At 41.9% G+C, this 21157-nt stretch overlaps 1 protein-coding gene across 1 annotated transcript in view; it reads left to right on the top strand.

Annotated features, from left to right (window-relative positions):
• Positions 1–1667: 1667 nt before the first annotated feature.
• Positions 1668–21157, top strand: part of vps37d (VPS37D subunit of ESCRT-I) — a 42289-nt gene continuing 22799 nt past the window's right edge. Inside the window, exons 1-2 of the mRNA XM_031750341.2 lie at positions 1668–1940; positions 11017–11188. Coding sequence (XP_031606201.1) covers positions 1818–1940; positions 11017–11188 — 295 coding nt within the window. The 5' untranslated portion in view covers positions 1668–1817. The remainder of the gene's footprint in view (positions 1941–11016; positions 11189–21157) is intronic.

Raw genomic sequence — 21157 nt, 5'->3', positions numbered from 1 at the left:
TTGTTTTACTTTTGTCTTTTATATAATTAGTTTGAGGTGGTGGCTGTGTAATGTAGAGGTGTACAGATTTGTCTAACAAGTGAAAGCTTGCAGGAGAAGACACACATCCCTATAGGGTTGCATTAGGAAAGGCAACTGCCTTGAAAATCTGCCAAATCAAAACATACAGTGTTACCACCTGTGGAGAATCCTCGTGCCAAGGGGAAGCAGCTGAAAGCAGCATCTTCTATCTTCTTAATTAGTTTTAGCTGTGCCTAGTTACCCAGCTGTATTCACTTCTCTTGTTACCTCTCATGTAGTTAAAGGCTCAGTTGGTTAGTGATCTGTGTCAAAGTTAAAAGAAGAAGAAGAAGAAGAAGAAGAAGAAGAAGAAGAAGAAGAAGAAGAAGAAGAAGAAGAAGAAGAAGAAGAAGAAGAAGACGACGACGACGACGACGACGACGACGACGACGACGACAACAATAATAATGATAATGATGAAGATGAAGATGAAGATCTTTGTCAAAGTGCCTTGGCAATGTAAAGTGGAGTCTACTGTCCTTTTGTGTTTGGGACTTTGATCCTTCTGGTTGCATTTTGTTGTTGTTGTTGTTGTTCATTTTTGTCTGTCTGTGAGTCCTGTGTTTGGGTCATTTTGCCAGATGCTGTGAAATGTAAAGATTTTTAAAACAACATAAAAATACATTTCTTCTTATGTAGGCTATATGGGTCAAACATGTTAAATCCTGATGATGAGAGGAATGTGATTAAAGCCTGCCTGGAGTAAAGGGAGTGACATTTTCCTCCCAAAATATGACTATGTATAACTAAATATGACTAGTGCCTCCAAGTGGTGTAGTAGTTAACACATTTGCTTAGCAAGCAGCAGGTTTGATTCCAGCAGGAGGTAGAAATCCCTTTTGGAGTTGTGTCAGGAAGGGTATCTGGCCTAAAACTCTTGTGGCAAGGGGACAGTCAAAAGAAGTTTTCTCTAGTCAGGCTGGTGATCTGTCTCCCTGCCTCTCACTCTGTGGCAGATACGATAAGCTCCAGCCCCCACTACAACCATGATAAAAATAAGCAGCAGAGAATGGATAGAGTTCAGTATGAAAATTAAAAAAACAAAACAATGTAGAAGTTACAGTAAGGGACTAGAACAATAATAAAATAAGGTACAAATATCATTATTTGGAAAACATTTATTTTTAGTATTGATCTAATTTATCAGTCGTATGTATGTATAATTATTTTGTGTTTAGTGTGAATGCACCATAGCGAGGACGTCCAAGTGACATTAAGGAAGTACGTCTGCATCACTTTGTAGCTGATGGGCGGTAGGTTCCTAATGGACATTCAAAGCTCCAATTGCCTCAGCTGATTGCTTTTATGCTTCTATGTGGTAGCTTCTTACGTGGATACTGCTTTATGTCCACAATATTGCCACAACTTTGATTGTTGAACACCAGGAAAAGGCTAAAATTGGTTGTTTTTTAACTTAATTTGATTATTTGCTGTCATTTATATGTATTTAAAAAAGGCATTTTGCATAGGACTTCTACTGAATCAATGAAACCTCCACACCTATGTCAAATTTATATGGTCTACCAAACTTAATGTAATTTTCTTTGGGGCTCCCTTGTGCCACCTCTTGTAAACGTCCCTGATGTCAGCGTGGTGGAGGTGTTTTATTTTGAAGGAGTTGACAGGAAGCGTGACGGCTGATTGGTCGACGCTGTGTGCGGGACGGTCGCTGTAGCATTCCAATGTGAGCAGAGATGTAACCGCTGTGCGGACTTTATGTTTCCCAGCCGTGTTCAGCCGCAATTTCAAGGAATAAAATGTCCAACTTGAAGGAGGCCAGCACTTGTCCTGACGGCTACAGGGCTTTAAGCGCGAGTGAGCTGAGGGAGCTTTTACAAAACGACGACAAAATGGACCAAATCATTCGCCTCAATGAGAAGGTAGGGATCCTCCGTGCTCCCCCAAGAACCAAAGTGCCGAGAGGAATTTGCTCTGTGTTGGCGCTTCGTTAGCTGTACCTCCTGTTTTTTAGCACAGTTTTTTGGGTTTGTTTGTGGTCATTGCTGATTATTCTGCTGTTTGTGCTCCTCATATTTGATGTGCGGTGTGTGAAACAACCCAGCTTTCAGTGCACGGCTCATCGATTGTCTGCGTGGCGAGCGGTCGGATTTCCAATTCGTTCTCATTAAACCCCGCACTATTAATATTTGCGGTGAATGATTAATTACTGAAGCGAATGTAAAACTCTGGGATATCTCTGTGTTTGGTTCGTACAAGTGGTTTATTTCAGTCTGTAAACCTTCTCACTGGACAGGAAGCTTCGTATCGTGGTCTTGAAGCCCCCCCACATACGCGCCGTTATGTGGCTTGAGTCCTCGCTCCGAATTCCCTTTTAGAAATCTCGCATTGCAGATTTTTTCATTTGCATGTGGGGTTAAACTCGAAGTGGAAGATGACTTTGAGAGGAAAAGTAAAGTAATTACCTGCTGTTTAGTTCGGCGATATTTGAATGTACATAACGTTACACATCCGAGTAAAATTCCCACTTTTAAAACTGGATATGCTTAATCTTTTCGCTCAAGAGACACAACTGCAAGTTAAGCGGCAGTACTTCATTAAAGAGTTGTGTTACTGCAGTAAACTGCATCTTGTTGTATTGCATTCAAGCCGAATTGAGGAGTGGTAGCCAATCTTTAGAAAACGCCCGAGGTCGTGTTTGTAGGTTTCTGTAAATTTGCGTGGAACCGTGGTAAATATAAATTGGACATTTTCTAAGGGGAGTTACCACTCTGCACTTTAGAGAGGCGCATTTCCAGGGGGGCTGCATGGTGATTTTTGTGGTGTCAAGCGACACCACATCCCTCTCTCTCTCTCTCTCTCTCTCTCTCTCTCTCTCTCACACAGAGACACACACTCACACTCATCTTTCCATCAGAGTTATGGTAAACCTCATGTACACCTAGCTAGCGCGTCTTATCTTACCCAAGCTTTCAAGAAATCCGCATATTCAACACAGTTTCGCACCACTTCCTGAAATACTCATGACCTGTAATGTATTGACCTGTGTTTCTGAACATGCATTTTCCAACATTATCTTTTCAGGACATTTGGTCAGTCTGGTATGCAATGATTTGTGTCCATGTACATGACATTAACATTTTCCCCTAAAGGTCAAAAAAGTCCACACTCGGAGGCTGGGTGGTTTGGTTGGTTTAGTGAATCATTTACAGCTCACATCAGAGATCACCATTTGAGTCCCACATGTCAGAGTTTAACACTATTAATATATGGAAAAATGAAATGAATTATCAAATAAAACATGCTTTTAATTCTCACTGAAAACTACTCTGTTAGGGTTAAAGACTTAAATAAAAATAAACTCTGTAGTTGTTACGGACAGCTAAAACTGCTGTTACACTCCTTTGAAGTCCACTGCCTGGGGCACATGCTTATTTGGTGCATTGTAATGTAAATTCACCATGGACAAGTCCCAAACACAGTTACCCTCTGATGACAAAATTTTCATTGCTCTGACCCAAGCCAACCATTTGATGATTCACATGGCTATTAAAGCTTCTTGGTTAGGTTCAGGGACTAAAAAAATTCCTCTGTTCAATTTAGGCAGTACACAATAGAGAGGTTTAGGATATCAAACCATCTAAGTTTAGAGATGACCAAACTGCTCATTTTAGTGTAGAATATAAAAGAAACTTAGGTGTGTTTAGGCATTAAAAGCCAATCTCTTAGGTTTAACAGACTAAATACTACTCCTAGAGCTGGTCCCAAGCCCGGATAAATGGATAGGGTTACATCAGAAAGGGCATCTGGAGTACGATTTTTGCCAAATCAAACATGCAGATTGTCAAAAATTAGATTTCTGTACCGGATTGGGTTAACAACCATCGGTGCTGCTGTCCAACAGAGTGCCGGTGGAAGCTGTTACTGTTGGCTGAAGACAAAGGAAGAGGAAACGGGGAAGCTGTGTTAGAAGGCAGCGAGAGAGATGGGGGTGAAAGTGGGGCTTTAAAGGGAAAGAGCTGGCTCATGTGATGAAAGGTAGGTAGATTAGGTGTAGGTGCAGGGGACCAGGTGTAAGGAAAAGCAAGGTCTGGAGACTTGGTGGCGGAAGGCAGCTTGGTTTGTTTTAGGGATTAAACACTAATCAGTTAAGTTTAGAAAAAGCGCATTGGTTGGGTTAAAGCCAGTGGTTGCCATGGAGAGTGTGCATCCATAGCCCGGTTGTTTGGGGTTTTTGTGTGTTTTTCTGTGAGATCAGGCTGGTACATTAGGATCTAATGAATCAGACACTTGCAGACAGAGCTGCACCAGTTGTAACCAGATGTCTTTTTCTTGGTCCCCATTCGGATGAGTTTTGCCTCGGGGTTGCTCAAACAGAAAAGGCTCTCAGTTGGGATTCAGCAGCTATAGAATTGCAGTGCTTTTTCACAGCCACGGGTGGAGTAACAACAGCGTGTTCACTGAAACGTAACCATTGTGGATTAGTCATCCTCAAACACTGCAAGTGTGCTTAAATCGATGGAGCTGAATAATTAAGAAATGCAATTATTCTGCATTTTGTTTGCAAACCTCTGGACTGTAGCAGCATAAAATGCAGTATTACTGAGACAGGAGAAGCTCGAGAGTCACATCATTAGAAACGACTGGCTCTGTGTTGTAGATATAATTAAAACCTGGAGTTTTGAGCAAGTTGGTATACTGAAACCAGACTCGTGCCAACAGGTCTTATTTCTGATGTGCTGTTAGACAGTTTGACATGGGGGGGCTCTATGGGAGTAGGGTCTCTTTGGGAGCAGCCTCAAGTGGCCATCAGAGGAACTGCCGCTTGGGGTATTTTTGCGGTTGCCTTAGGTTTTAATCGCTGAACGTTGCTGCTTCACCGATGTATGGGATTAGATGATAATAATAATAATAATAATAATGATGTGGAGCTTAAGTTGCTTGAAAAAAAATGAGCAGCTACCAGTCTGACTATCAGTTAGGTTGACATCTGTGAGAGCCATTTATTCCTTTTTGTTCCTGGTTTTGTTTTGTTGTGATACGTGTTTGAATGCCAGCTGTGTAATGCATTACTGCAGGATGCTTAACAGTTTCTGACATCTTCAGCAGGTATTAGAGCACCGATGTTGGTAGGCTGAACAAGACCCATGTGTGTCCAACTGTATGACATAAAGGAGAAACGACTGCAAAGATGTTTGGAGCGCACAGCTTGTTGGCACATCAGAAATCGCTCACACGATGTGACAACAACACAGCAACCCACTGGAAAGCTGATAAAATGTCAAAACATAAACTGTAGCCTACACATGCCGTAATCACTGCTTGCTGTTTCATTAACCCTTATCAGTGAGGAATGGTATCTAAATCACTCTTCAGACTAAATGTGGGGCAAAGGCGGTGTTTATGTGGAACCTGAGGGGTATACTACCAACAAAGTTCAATAAAGCCAGGATTTCTTTGCTTTAGCTGCCTCTAGCTGGACTTCAGGCTCGGTCTACACTCACATAAAAAGGGGTGTGTCAGGCATCACGTGACTCTTCTTCCTCAGAAAATGATCCCTGCGAGAGATGTTATCAGATTATGATGATGATGATGATGATAATGATGGTAAAATGGTGATTTTAAAAATCTGTAAAGAACATGAAAAATGCAACAGTGAAAAGTAACAACATTGCAAATGAGACAAGCTATTAATGCTGCAGAAGGTCATTAATCTGGTGATTTAGTGCCCAAAGTGATAAAATAAACAAAAAAATCAGGTTTTCTATGTTAATGCTGATTTTTATCAGTGCTGTTGTTTTATTTCTAAGATGACAGCTGCACATTAGAGCTCTGAAACTTTGGACTGGACACATTTAAGCAGTGAATGTTACTGTCTCATAGCCTAATAAAGGAGTCATGGAAATAGCTTTAGTTTCCTGGCAGATCAAAGTGAAATTAATTTGAATGATTAAACAGGTATTTTCACTGTGTGTCTATGTGTTCTTGTAGCTGCAGTTCAGAAGTGTAAAAGGGACCTGGCAGCAGATTAGAACCGACTATAAAGACTGTTTATACATTTTCTGCATCACCAAATTAACACAAGCACCATCCTGTGATAATGTTACGGAGTTTGCATTTTATCCAGCGTTTTTATTCAGGTACAATTTAGCAGCTTGCATATATAAAACATATTTGCCCAGCAGATTATCTGTATTACACTTAAAGCATGTTATAAATAAAAGAATCAGTAAAACAGTGACGCTTTCAGGTGGATTTAGACACATTTTAATGACACAGAACCTAAATAATCGGATCATTAAAAGAAAACAAACATAAATAATCAGTCTGACATTTTATTTTACTGCCATGCATCATCTGTTGGAGACTCAAAGTGTGAACCTGACCCAGTCTTTAGTGGTTAGTTCAGAGGAAACTGCTTAAACAAATTCTTTAGAGTCATATCTCAGTTGATGTGATATCTCAGCTGGTGTAAAGATTGTATAGAAGATTGTATAGAAACACATTTCAAGTCTGTCTTAGGTACACTTTAGTAAAGCTGTGGGGGGTATTTGATCTGTCCAAATAATAACATGTTAAAGGTTTGGCATTGAGTTTTTATGGTCCCATGCAAAAACTCAGAACATTTACAGCAGTTATTTTATTTATGCATGAGAAATGTTCACTTTAAACAAGAGGACACAGGATAAAAATGCCACGCAGTCCCACATGAAATGGGATACCTGACCACCCTATTTATAATCAGCTACACAACAAGCTACATGCTGTGTTGTATTTTCAGTTGCACTTCATTACTTCATGTTCGGATGTAGTTTTTTGGGGTCTGGAGATCTCTCCACTTTGCTGGGCTCTTTAATCTTGCAGACTGGTAAAAATGATCCTCGGGGGCGAAACCAGGTAGACAGACCTCACGTAACCTCTAAACTTCAGATCTAGGTCATCTTCCCAGCCATTCTGTGTGAACATGAGAATCACAACTAGCTGAAGACTTGGGGGAGGGGATGAGAGCGGTACATTAAACATGGGGGGTGGGTTTATGTCGTGGAAGCTGTCAAGTACTGAGCACTGGCATCCAATAGATTCATTGTTTATGTTTCTTTGTCTTTGAGTAAAATTATTTAAAATTTGCTTGACAAAATTTCATGAAACTTGGTGAGGAGGTGGTGTTTGGGTGAAGGAGTAACCCATTAAATTTTGGTGCAGACTGGATGACTTTAAAGCTGAGCTAAGGCACTGGTGCTCAAGGTGAACTGCTCTCCCCGAGTATCCTCCTAGTTCTTTGATGAGAGAAGGTTTGAATCGTAATCTCATTTTGCCTTTTTAAGGCTATTTAGGGTTTTCCTGGCTCAGGCTGGGCCTTCAGTGGAACGGCATTAAACTTAGGTGGTCTGCAGAGAGTCTGCATTGTGTTGTTTGACAGAAATCTTTGCATTTCCCCTTAAATTAAACCGAATACACACAAATCCTACATGATAAAGTCTTGGAAAAGGAAAAGCTTCACTATCAGTACATGAGTTATAGGTTAAAAATAGAGGTGTACAGTTGTATTTAAAAATTTATACACTTTAGAGCCCTCTTTTGTAAACAAAAGGAGGGCTTTTTAATATCTCGTGTAGTTGTCATTTACACAGTCATCAGGTTATTTTGGAGGGTGCTGCTAGTGCTGGTTTAAAAGCTTTATTGTGTAATGTAAACGCTTAGTTTCAGCTCCTCTTCCTCAGGAAATTGGTATGATGATAATGCTGCAGTGCTGGCGTAGACCTCTAAAGAGCCATCAACCGCGAAGCATCAGTGTAGCTGCCACCATGTAGCTTCAAACTTCCATTTAACACATGAATATGACTGAGAAAAGCATTTTATAAAATGTGAAAGACGCTTTTGTTGGGTGATAAAATCAGGACTTTAGCTATGATTTTACATGACTCTTAATTCCCTTGCAGTCATCTGATACCAAAACGGCAGTGTGTATAGACCTGTACGTGGAGTAGGAGAGAGGCAGATAGATGTAATGTTATCCCCTTTATCTGTTTATACTAAACACACACTGGTTTCTCATTTGTTGGGGAGATGTTACTGTTGGGATTGAACCATAATTCACTGCATCATCATTTTTTGGGATACTGGGTGTGCACAATACGGACCTGCACTGGGTAGGGTTGGGTTAATGCTTAAACTGATGCTAGTACCTAGAATTCAATGCTATTACCCTTTAGTATTTTATGTAGTATTTTACTTATTTTGGCCTAAGCAGATAAGTTCAGACTTCCCGCCCCCAGCCACCTCCTCCAGCTTTATCAGAGGGAATACCGAGGTGTTCCCCAGCCAGCTCAGAGTTGTAATCTGACAGCCTGAAGAAGAAGATGCCAGTGTCTCACTAGCTGCATCATGTTCATTCATGGATTCACTTTTCAGGCTATGAAATGCAATACACTCTTCACCTTTTGGTTATATTTTGTTTGATCAGGTGTCTGATGTGTTGTCAAGACCAGCTTTGCAGTTTGTGTTACAAGTTTTGCAGACAGCGTTGTGTAACCCCGCGCAAGATTACTTCGGGCTTGCCGCAGCAGCGATTGCAGTTTGTTTGTTCGTCAGCACGTTGCAGGAGTGACGTCACTAAAAGCTGTTTTTACGGTTTATTAAATGCATGACATTTGTGAGGTTAATGAATAAACGAGAAAATAATGGTGATTGTTTTTTTTTTGTTTTTTTTAATAATCAAGCAGCATTATTTGACATTTTTCTCCTACATGTGGAGATTAGTACAGCTGCCTGCTGTGACCAAGAAAAAAAAAAACGCCCGCTGTGAGATAAGTCAAAGTCAAAACAGTTTCAGGCAAGACAGCCAAACAATGAGCTGGAAGAAGATATAAAGCCCTGAGAAGAGTGGGCGAAAATTTGCAGTGGGTTCACAAAATCTGCAGGGGGGCGACGCCACATTACACACTGTCGTTTGATCCATTATTGTTTTTATAAAAATATTTTTCATATCTCCTTTAAAGTCTTCATAATCATACAAGCTGGCTCCGTGACAGGAGACTGTCAGCGCAGCAGTGCTTCATTTCTGGCAGGTACATACTTGGTGTTGCATGAAGAATTCTCTTTCATGGAAAAGACTTTTAAGGCCTTCAGTTTCTTCACAGACTGAGTGTTAAATTGGCGGCTTGAGTCTCGTTTAAGACAACAGGAACACCTTTTTTATTGCAGTTTACGTGGCAGAAAATGACGACAACAACAACAATGCGTCGCCTCGTCTTCTCCAGTGCAGAGTTCCTGACTCTGAAGTGTCATTTGTCTTGGGCGGTAAACACCGCCAGCCTATGCATCAGAATACAGAAAGCACTCCCTCGCTGAAGACTGCAGCAGTTGTTTGGTAAACTGGGCGGACCAGCTGAGGCAGGAAATGCGTCCGTTTGGATTCCTGTTTAAGGAAAGCAAGGAGCTTTATTGGAGTGTGAGTGTGAGATGAGCTGTATTATCTTTTGATTCCTGAGAATGAATGAAAAGAAGATCTGACATCCTGTTTTCCAGCAGCTCAGACAGTCATCCTTCTTTCGACCTCAGGGCAAATTCTGCAAATTTTTTGAGACTCATCCATCCTTTTGATGACCCGGAAAATGCGAGACAGATGCACCATGCAGCTTGGACTCAATGCAGAGGGCTTCAGGCCCAAAGAGGCTGACCGCTGAAAGCGAGCAATTGAGCAAAAAAAAAGTGACGGGAATGTGTGAAACAGACTCATTTTAACTTTGAAACTCACAAAGTGGCATTGTGTCTGTTTGAGACGCCAGCTGCTATTGCTGGGACCAGACTTAAAGGGAGTGGCTTTGATTTTAATAATTTATGGTGGTCTCATGGTCCAGTGACAATATCACATTTACCACTCCTCCTCCCCATTTGCCCAGATCTTAGTCCTTTATCAACATTACGGCTGCAAACAACAGCATTTTATAGTTATCACACTTGATGGTTTTTTTTTTTTTTTAAGCCTTGGCGTTAGTCTTCTTTTATGTTCCTCTTTCTTTACACAGCAGTTTTTTGCTGGTAGCCATTCGGTGTTTGTGTTTGCAATTAATGAGTATGAGTGGCTGATCCTCGCTTTTCCCTCACAGCACAAAGAAACTGCAGAGGAAGAAAAACAATATACACTTTTCAATTTAAAAACCCCCCAGAAAAACATGAACATTTGAAAAATATCATGTTTACTTTTACATGAGAGACGGTGTAACAATATTGTGGTGAAATAATGAACATGTGACTGAAATGCATCACTTTAACTGTTTAGGAATTTGAGACATTTTTATGCATAGGCCATCATTTTCAGGGACTCATCAGTTAGTAGTCTGATTACTTCTAAGCAGCATCATGGCCACAGAAGACCAGTCCCCTCATTCTTTTAATTCATGACAAATTAAGTAGATTCCAGGTGCTGAAATTGCAACAGGAGCGCCAAAGGGATGCCAATATATGTGAAGGGCGGCCATCATGATTATTTCTAATTCAAATAAACCAGAGGACAAAGTGGATGATCACAGAATTATTATTTAAATTTCTAAGAAAAAAAAAACTTCACAATATTTAGTGTGTTGTCAAGAACACTTGAGAGAATAGGTGTATCATTTTTAAGGTCCACAATCAGTCGATCTCTCACTGAAGTGTTAAAAACATCCTTCTAGTTAAAATTTTTGTCCACTTGCTTCTGAGCCTCTGAAAATGAGGCGCTATGTATAAAAATGCCTGTAATTCCTAATGCAGGTGATGCAGTTCTTTCTTGAATTACAGCAGAAAGTCTGCAATTCGCATTTTGATGGTTTATACACACCACAGTCAAAGTCGGAGGCAAAACTGCAAGAGTTGTGTCATTGCCCAAATACTTTCAGTGTTCTGTGCAGCGCTGTGGCTGCACAGCTGTTCATAAGCTGGTTGTCACGAGAGTCTTTGCATGTACGAGGGAAAAATGTCAGCTAATTTAACACTAATTGTTTTTCTTTCCCCTCACAGTTTCAGGAGCTCCAGTTTGACAGGGAGATGCTGCTGACCTCTAACCGGAGTTTGGCCGAAGAGAGCCTCGCTCGGCGACCTCGCCTTAATAACGGCAAACTCCAACTGGCGGAGAAATACCGGGAACTGTCCAACCTGGCAACCACATGCTGGGAAAAACAGAGTCAGCTTGGTAAGTTTGCCCCCACCGCCGAGGAGACAAAGACGGGGAGGGGGGAGGCCAGTTTTGGGTTTTTCCTTTTTTTTGTTTTTTTGGGTGGATGGGGTGCCAGCGCAGAATCACTGTCAAGACATAAGTCAAGACGAGTGTGGTTGTGATGACAGGGTCACTGGTTCAGAGTCCAAAACCGGGTGGGTAAATATGGGCTTTCTAAGTGAGAGTGCAGCAGTGAATTTTTCATTTTTCTGATGATAGCCACAGAGATTTCAAAAGGTTCAACCAAAAGAAAAAATTCCTCAAATCCAAAGGAAAGGTTTCATCCCAACCACTTAAGGTTGAAACTAATTACACACGATAACCCACAGCGGCTCCTCGTTGTCTCTTCCCCATGTGATTGCACTAAGAAACACACACTCGCTGTTGCACACTTTGAGACACAGAAAGCAAAACTAAATTTAAATCACGTTTGACTCGCTGCGACACCCTCGCTGGTTCAGAGGATGAGATGAGGGAAGTTTCACGTCGGGAGTGCAGAAACACTTCAGAGTGTCAGCGAGACGAGCCTTCAACCGCCTCGGCGTGACTGGGGTTCGGTCATGGGAACGAAATGGAGCATATCAAATGCCAGCAGGAAGCTTGCAGCAGTTGTCAAGGAATTTGCGGGGTGAAAGGGGCCTTGTCTTTGTTTAGGGAAGTCATGCTTTTGACGGCGCGGCAGCAGCAGAGGATGTCCTCTAAGCCCAGCTCCTAAATTTTTAAGCCTCATGAACGAGTTTAGACATTCCTCCAAGAACAGTTGATAAAATAAATCCTGCTGCATGAGTTTCCATAGGTAATGGCGGCGGCTGCTGCTTATTTGTAAACCTAATGTGTGAGTTTGTATGGATCAGGTCTAGTGCGTGGTTTCTGACACAGCTGCCGGCCAGCGGTGGAACTTGGAACTTGGGTGGAATTTTAAACTTCCTGTCAATGTGTGCACGTTATTACACAGATGCTATCCCACCTCCCCTGCAAAGCAGGATGGGCGGGGGCCCGTACTTCCTCTCCAAAACATCTGATTCTCATTTGGTGCTGGAGGAGTGTGGAAGGAGTGGGGGGGTATGAATGAGGCGAATAATCGTAGCGGAGACAAACGTCGGAGCGGATCAAGGCAGACAGCTGTATTGTTTAATACATCCTGCAGTTTGGTGTAGGGAACGCTGGCCTGGGCGAGCTGTAGTTGTAGTCCCCGGGTGGAGCTGAGGCCTTGAGTGTTTCTGCTTCAGTTTCTCACAAATAATATTGGCATTGTTTTCCACTGCTGCCTTCTCCTGTTACACTAGAAACCAAGAGCTCTGACTTCCATGGGATGGCCCTAAAAAAACCACTAAAAACATGAACATATTGTGGCTTGTTCAGAAATATTTGTTAAAGATGTTCTTTTATGACAACCATCAGGTTTCTAGGGAAAAGGAGGAACAACACTAATGAGCAGGGGGAAATAAATGAAGGGAAACTTGAGATCTTTAAGTTGGAACGTGACACAAAAGAGGAGGACTTTGTTGCCAAAAGAGACTCCAAAGCTGGGATTAATGTTTGCAGATCACGCCAACTTAACCGCCTAACCAGACCAGTAAGATTTACTAGTTGGATCTCTTTAAACGGCAATATTTGTAAACATAAAGGTTACCTGTGTGTGTGACAGATGTGGAGGTGAAAACTAATCCCTGGCCCAGTCTCCAGTTGCACTGAAAACACAAATTAGCCCAAATAGAAACTAGTGTTGGTGTGACTTTGCACAAACTAGGTAGTGTTTAACTAGTAAACACTGACAAGGTACACAGTACTGATGGGGTACTGATAGATGGCTGCTCACACTCAATCAACAGGCCTGTTTCTGATTTAAAAGTAGTCACCATGAAAGAGTCGGAAAGAGGGAAATTACTGACGGCTACTAGAGACCACTAGTCTACATCACCCATTGGTTACTGAGGTCCCATTGTGCAGCTTCAAGCTGTTGCTGTGTTAAGATCATAGATCAAGTGTGCAGAGGGTCAGTTTACCACCGCCTTTTGTAGCCGAAGGAGTTGCCCCCTGCTGGTCAGTAGAAATAACACAGCTTTAACCCCTTCATTTAACAAACAATTCAAGCCAAAGGAAACCAATGCAAGGCTTGGTTAGGTTATCACATTTCCAATTCTGTTATAGAATTTCCTTTTGGGTTGACCAATATAGGTTAAAATTTCATATTAATCAGTATACGTGAACCTAACCTTAAACAGGTCACTGGGAAACTAGCGAATATTGAGAGGTTGAGGCACTTATGTGTTAGACTCACTTTTCAGACTGAGAACCTCCAACCTTGAGGACCACTAATAAGACATTAATGCATTATTTAACAAGTGCTCAGCACTCGGTGTCTGAACCGCAACCATGTTCGAACTCCGCCTTAGTTTTGATTTCTGCTACTCGATTTCTGTTACTGTATCTGTGCACAGACAGGCAGGCATGTAACTAGAGACTATCTTCTGATGGGATCACTGCAGCTGTGGCGCCACTGACTTCTCTGACCTCATATTTAGATGCCACATAAAGAAACTTTAAAGGGGCACTTAGATGCATTCAATATACGTAAGAGTTGGCGACTGCCACCCTCTGCAACCCAGATAAGCACCAAAGAATGGATGGATGTATTAAAATATGATGTGAAATATAGAATAATGTGGATCATGGACTTAAAGTGGGTGGACACAGACCCATTGGCTGCCTCCTCCTTCCGTAACCATTTACTCAGTACTATAGTAGCCATTTTCACACTGAACCTTTATTTTTCCCCAAACTAAAAACCCATCAAATTATTAAAAAACACATTTGTGGCCAGTTTTTCTGAGCGTGTTTTCCATGATGAATTTCTTGTGGCTCAGGAGATGGAGGGAGTTGTCAACTACTCTAAAGGTCAGTGCTTCAGTCGCTCACACCTCCATATGAATACCTGAGCCGAAAAGGTCTATTTGCTATTTACAGATACTTAAAATGACAGCAGCTTCAATCGGTCACGATATATGGAAGCAGCAGTAACTGTAAGTTGTTTTTAGTTGGAAGTCGATCCACAGGCGCAGGCGTGAAAAGAAGTGGTATCTTGGCTATATTTTAGTGTGAAAAGCAGAGGTAGTCCAGCTGAAGCAGGTAACCGTACTGAACAGCATTTCAAACTTTGCATTTCTCAGTCAAGTCACAAGTCACATTGAAATCAAGCTCAAACATCAGATGATAGCATTTCCCATTTCCTGGATTATAGATTGCATTTGAGGGGAACCAATCTCTCAAACTGTCGATCGGCTGTGTTATCAATTCTCTTTGTTTGGGGGTCGGGGAAGAGGCTTCTTGGGCTGAATCTCATAATACTTTAAATTATTTTTTACATTTTACAGTCTGGATGCATCTAGTTTCATGTCACAAATTTGCTCCATTAACTGCATCGTTCTTTCAGTATCCTCATAGTCTTTCGTTAATGAGAAAATAATTACTGCAAGGAAACACTACCTGGTAGTGATGTTCCCTTCACCCTGCCTTTGTTTTCTGGGCGACGGTTCACTTCATACCTCGGTTTTGTCAAATGAGGCATTAAAAGCTTTGCTTGGGTATCACAGTATGGAAAGATTGAATTATGGGTACAATAACGTGGACGTTTGACAAGAGCTGTATTTGTCCTTATTGCTCCATACTGCTCTGCATTTAAGCACAAGAACAATGCTGTTTTCTTCTTCTGTATGGGTCGTCGGCTTTTGAGGCTGATGTTTGCCCGAGGCACATTAGCTCCAGTCTTATAGAGTGGTATCATGTATGTAGCCATCGAGTGCATATTTAATTAACCTTTCAGTGGTGTTCCCCTGGGTTGACAGCTTTGCGGTGGGCCTCAGCTAGGGAGTTGGGGGTGGGGTATCTTTTGCCTATCAGCTGCTCTTTTTTTCAAATTCAAAGCTGAGCAAGAGTCACCCCCCCATTGATTTATGTGGATTAACCCATATATGGAAGACTTTATTGCTCTTAGAGCAGTAGTTCTCCTTTTTTATAGATGCCTAAAGAATTCAAACCCAATAATTTTTAAATTAAAATGGTCTAAGTTGAAATTCACATTAAATACAGGTTGTTGCAATTGCCAAACGTCATCAAACTCTTGTTTAACATTATATTTTTCACCCGGTTGGCCTCAACTGACCTGCAGTGGCTCAACACTTCGCTGGTGGGGCCCATTATACATTTTGAGAACCACTCTCTTCTACAGTAATGCAATGAGCTGTCTTCATTTAAAATAACCATATCTTTATGTCGGTTATCTCTACTTCCTGCTTGCCTCTACTGACTAGAAGCACAGAGTGAAACAGACATGCGGTGAAATCGAGAGCACAAGAGAGACTCTTGTATTGCGGTGAAGTTAAACTAGTACACAAAGAGTATAAACAGTACACATGTAATATGTTATCTTCACTTCCTGCTCATGGAAAGCATTTGATCATAAAGACCGTGATAAACCAAGAGCAGAGGAGAGAAACTGTAAACGAGGACAAAACACATTAGAGACTCTTACACAGCCCTGAAATGAAACTAGTGCACATGTTTAAAAAAACAAATAAAAGTAATGCACTGTCGTCACAAGGGAAACGTGGTGAAACCAAGAGCAGAGGAGAGAAACCAACTGTAAAGACTGTACTAGTTTCATTTCAGGACCATGGAAGCAAAGTGTATACAAAAAAACACAAATCTAACATTTTTGGTGTCTCTATGGAGGGGACAGTCTGTCAGTAGTTGGTGGGACCATTTGTGTGTATATTTCTTTATTTTTTTATTTTCCACTGATTTCTGCTGCGAACATTGGCAGTATGCAAGTATAAATTGTTAGAAGCTGCTTTTGTCCCTTTCTGGAATCAAGGGCCCATTATTTTAATGATTACTGATTGGTTTCACAGTAGATCTGCCACCTTAATTACTGCAAACTGGAAATATGTTGTGTAAGGTGCCAAATCTTGACTTGTAGCAATAGTAAATGAGGAGCACATGAACACAAAATGGCCCTCTGGAAAGTGATGGATGATCTCACAGTCCTTGCCTGTTGCAACTGGGAACCATTTTACCCACTGTTATGGCTATAAACTATGTAGACCTCATATGAGGTTTGATTTTGAAGAGATATCAAAACGTTTGCCATAGCTGAAAACATGAGGCATGGCAGCTATGTAACGCCGTTGTCAGCGCTGCGAGCGGAACGGTTGCTGGCACCAGTTTAGTCAAACCGTTGTAGGTAGTCGGATCGTTGCGGATCGTTTGAGGCCATTGAATGTTTTCAGCTGTTTGAATTCTGTGGTTTACTAACAGCGACCTGACTGCACCTTTTTTCTTTTATCCACGTGCCGATCCCTTTTTAAAATTTTTTAAATTTTACAGAGTAATAAGAATGAAAGCGCAGATATTAATTTCCTGTCATAAAGCAATTTATAAAAGCAGTGGCCTCGCAATAAATTCTCTTTACACCCACATGTTTAGGACAATCAGAGGTCAGCATTAGACGGGACTGTACTTGCTGTGTCTTGTTTCGTACTTGTAGCTGGGTGTGGTCATTAAAATGGGATTATTGGCTTTCTTGTTGCTATCATAGCAGATCTTAATGAATGGGAACTGTGAGACGGGGCTTTTATGTTCCCTTCCTTTGTGGACCCAGCTGACTGAGACTATCCAGCACCTCTCCTGCTGGAGAACAAAGTGCCTAACCAAGCTTTTTGTTCGGGACTTTCCATACTCTGATTTAAATAAAAAGGATTACACCCTCTGACTGAAAGTCAACAAGTCACTTGTGGGTTTGAATGATTTAAAAGAGCTGAACGTTTCTTCGGGTGTGTGGATTTAGACATTTATGAGGCCCTTGGCCGTCTGATACCATTCACTCTTTGAATGTGTTAGTTGGCTCGGTGTCTGTTGCATATTTTAGAGATTCAGAGTGAGTGAAGTGGTGTCAGAGGAGATGCAGAGCAAAGTGAAGATGCTGAGCGTGTTGCACTCAACTTGGGTGCGATTCTACCTCCGCTTTCAGCTCGAGGGCTGCATGTGTGAGTATTTAATCCAGGCTATCGGTGTGACCATTGTTGGCTGCTTCACCACTTGCCCTGTACTGACCTGGTGGTGTTTAAACATTTTCTTTAGCAGCTCAGATATAACTTAAAATGCCTATCGATTTTCACAGAGGCAGCGCCCTGAGCAGAGATATGCAGACCTCCCTTTTCCAATGCGCAAAACAACCAGCAAACACAATGAGGGAAGCTAACTGTCAACAAAAGACAAGTGGGAGCAAATCACAGGTACAGACGATCAACCACAGTTGGAGAAAAAATGAGGGCGGAGCAGACGGTCACAAAAGAGGGAAAAGTTAGATTAGACATAAGAGAAAACTAACCTTCAGAGTAGAGCAGGAAATGACAAGAGAACAAATGCACTAATTTCAAAAGAGAAATCATCTCAAACACCCAGGACGCCAGAAATATGAGCTAAAATCCCGTCACCAGGCACCCACCCATGGACCTCGGTATACTGTCCCAGGATCTGGTCCCTAGATTATTTGTTCGTAGGGTTTTTTTTTTTCCTTTTTTTTTTCTTCAAGCGTGTTCAGTCTGGCCTCTTATCCAAGACACTTTGCTTTGGGCCACTAAGGCTTCTGGGAAAATTCAGCACCACCACATTGTGTCCACCACAGTGAGGTGGTGATTTTTGGAGGAGACATGCAAACCTAAACATATTTCTGGATGTATAATGGTGACACTAGTGGGGACCAATAAAAGCAAATGTCATCTTGTATTCACTAAGATTAGAAACTAGTGATCAAGCCCACGAACGCTCATAAGTAAGGTTACTGAGGTCATGAATCGTGAAAGCTGATGGGTCAGTTTCTCATAGATGTCTATATTATTGGACCTTTTTGCTGGTGGGGTTTTTGTTGGCACAGATTGGACCTTTGTGGGGTGACTAGGCACATAAGCACAGTGAGTCTGCATACGGTAAAAGTCAGAGTTGGCTCATCTGACAGAAATTTCAGGCCTATTTAACAAAAGTGATTTAAAAACCTATTTTGACCTAGCAGGCCATCAAATGCAGTTTTAGATGCAGGAGGATCTGATTCCTGTTGGGTTTGTATTTATTTAAAAAGGCATCTGTATCATCGTAACAAAAAAAGCGAGTGCACAGCAGCAGGAGTGTTCGAAATGGGCAAAATCCTTGAAATAGATTGAATATGAAGCTGCGAGCGGAGGTCTCCAACTTGTCGGGCTCCGGCATTAGAGAGCGGTCTTAAAGCCAAGTTTAATCCCATGAGCTGTGCTGACCGTGGAGGCTGGAGAAACATCGTTAACCCTCAAAAACTCAAAGAGCAGAGAGTGAGGGGCCAGGGGAAAGGGCCACACCACAGCAGCAGATGGGAAAATCATCTTTACACTTCAAATCTTGTTTCTTTGGCTTTCAGCAAAGTGTTAGTTTCTGTTTTGAGCATTTTTAGAAGAAGCTGTGAAGCTGTTATCACACTTGTATAGCAGTTTGTTGTATTAGAGAGGACAAACACACGGCTGATGTCCTGCAGGGGGTCTAATTCACTGCTGCTGACTCGCTAGTTAATTTTCAATCCTCTGATACATGCAAGTCCTGCAAGGGCCCCATCTGCAATACCGTGACCTATTTGTGTGAGATCAGCGACAGATCACTTCCCCGACATCTTGAGCCGCATTTCTTAACTTGATTTCTTGTGTCAGTGCAGCAAATTTAGCAACTTTCGAGGGGAAAAAGATTGCATTAGCGCTTGTGGAGCGTTGGCTTCCACATGTTTGTGTTTCCAGCTGCTGCTCCATTAGTCGTACTCATTGATATTCCGCAGCCTTCGACCCGAGAGGACATTATCAGCAGGTCAGGCGTGCAGTGTGCGGACGTGTCGTGCTTAAAGGCATGAATAGACTCTGTAATAAAAGCCATTTCTGTTGGTCATACAGAGTAAATCGGTTCACTCTGGATGTGCATTCCCAGTTCACTGATCGGCTGAGCTAACGTATCGCTTTTCGGCATGCACACCGGAGCTATGAAAAAATTTATTTTTTTTAGCATGGTTCACTGTGTTTTATTCATTTATTTCTGGGGATAAAAGCAAAGAAATAAAGGTTGAATAGAAATCCTCAAAAGAGAATAAACACTGTAAAGGTAAAAATGGAATCTGGCGCAGCAAATAAGACAACTGCATAAATACGATGATGATTATATTCATTCAACATCAATAGCAGTTACACACATGCACGCACATACATGGAAATTAAATTCAGCCCTGACAGTCTCACAGAAGTCTCTGTGATGGAGTTGCTTTAAAATTAATCTCAGAACAATCCCTCAAATATGAATCTGGCACTTTTCAACTACTCCATGTGTTTAAATCATTAACTATACCAAATATGTGATTGATCTATTTTATTGGCAAAATCACCTATAATCACTTTTGATTCTCCAAAAATGGATTTACGGGGCTTAGAATCAAAGATTGCGTTTATGGCATGAATTTAAAATAAAGATCAATCTGCATAAAGATTAGTCTGAAGAGTCTTTTTAAGCTAAAGCTTATATCTCTGCAGTTATGTGGCGAAGCAGGACAGATGCCGTGGGCCAGTTATTCTGGAAGCAGAATCATGATCCTCCGTCCGCACACACACCTCCTGGTCCACTCCTGCCCCCCACACACACCTCTACATGTGTCTGATGGGTAGGTTAGAGGAACAGGTGTGCTTTTTGACTCACTGCTCTTTCAGAGCCCACGGGTCCTTTGCACTTTGCCCTGGTGCACTTACTCGACCGAAATAGAAGGTGCTAATCACACCCACAATACCAGAGCCCAGGACCTACCACAGATCACTGTGCTTTTGCAGCGAGAGAAGGGACTTTCTGACTTTTGGTTGCCGCGATGCGTTATATCATACTGGTGATGATAACAGTGCACACTTTCGGTCTCTCCTTGAAGGCATCCTTTTGCGTCACACTCTGCTGTAGACGTTAAGAGTGTCAGAGAGAAGTGTGAAGTCTAGGTTAAATGTCTCTTTCAGAGAGTGAAAACAAGTTTCAAGGTGAGGAGAGATAAAACTGATCTCTCATTTTCATGTGCAGCGTTAAGGATGTTTCTGCCTGACGATCACAGCGGGGACCTGCACTGCAGCAGTGTTTTTTGTTTTTTGTGACTGCACACTTGTCTGCAGAGAATTGACTTCACAAACTATGCACGCGCCCAGCCGGCGGACTTCGAAGATGTATAGCTGCTCTTAAGATCTGTTAATCTGTTTAATTCTGTTAATCTGAATGTTTTCAGTTGGAGAAATGTTTCATCACTCATCTGTGTGACCTTCTCAGTCTCAGCTGAGCGCGACCTTATAAACGGCACGACCGAAACTAGCACCACCGACTAACCATGTGCGATGAGTCAGTTTCACGATCGGTAATATGGAAACTGTCGCGACTATTGATCAGTGGCTGTGAGTGCTATTCACAGAGGTTTTGGCAAGGCAGTTGAATGGTTACTAGTACCTTGACTGCCTACTCAAACCGGCGTTTCTGTCCAGGATGTTAACACAATGACTGTAAAGAGCCTGTGGGTGTAAATGCACTGCAGAGTCCTGGCCTGATGCTTAGCCAGAGGTTGTTATAATTCACAGTAGTCGTCCTCACACTCAACAGCGTATTGCGCTGTTTGCACCGAGGGACCCGATCCCAGGGGTGGTAGCTTGTTTTGGGGGTTGAGAGACACAGAGACACAGTATCTCAGCTGTTCTCATACTCCTGACACATAAAGGATCATCGCTGGTTTTCGCCTGGGCAGCAGTTATCCTCCTTCTCTCCCGATTCGCCTCGAGCGTTCGTTAAAAGTGTCCTACTAGCAGGTTAGGTCTGCAGCATAAGATAACACAGTGAAAAATTAACCACCTTCATTATACTGAAGGT

Source organism: Oreochromis aureus, linkage group 10 (assembly GCF_013358895.1).
Source record: "Oreochromis aureus strain Israel breed Guangdong linkage group 10, ZZ_aureus, whole genome shotgun sequence".
In the NCBI taxonomy this organism is placed as follows: Eukaryota; Metazoa; Chordata; class Actinopteri; order Cichliformes; family Cichlidae; genus Oreochromis; species Oreochromis aureus.
Note: the sequence above shows the minus strand (reverse complement) of the source record. Positions and strands in the feature narration are given on the sequence as shown.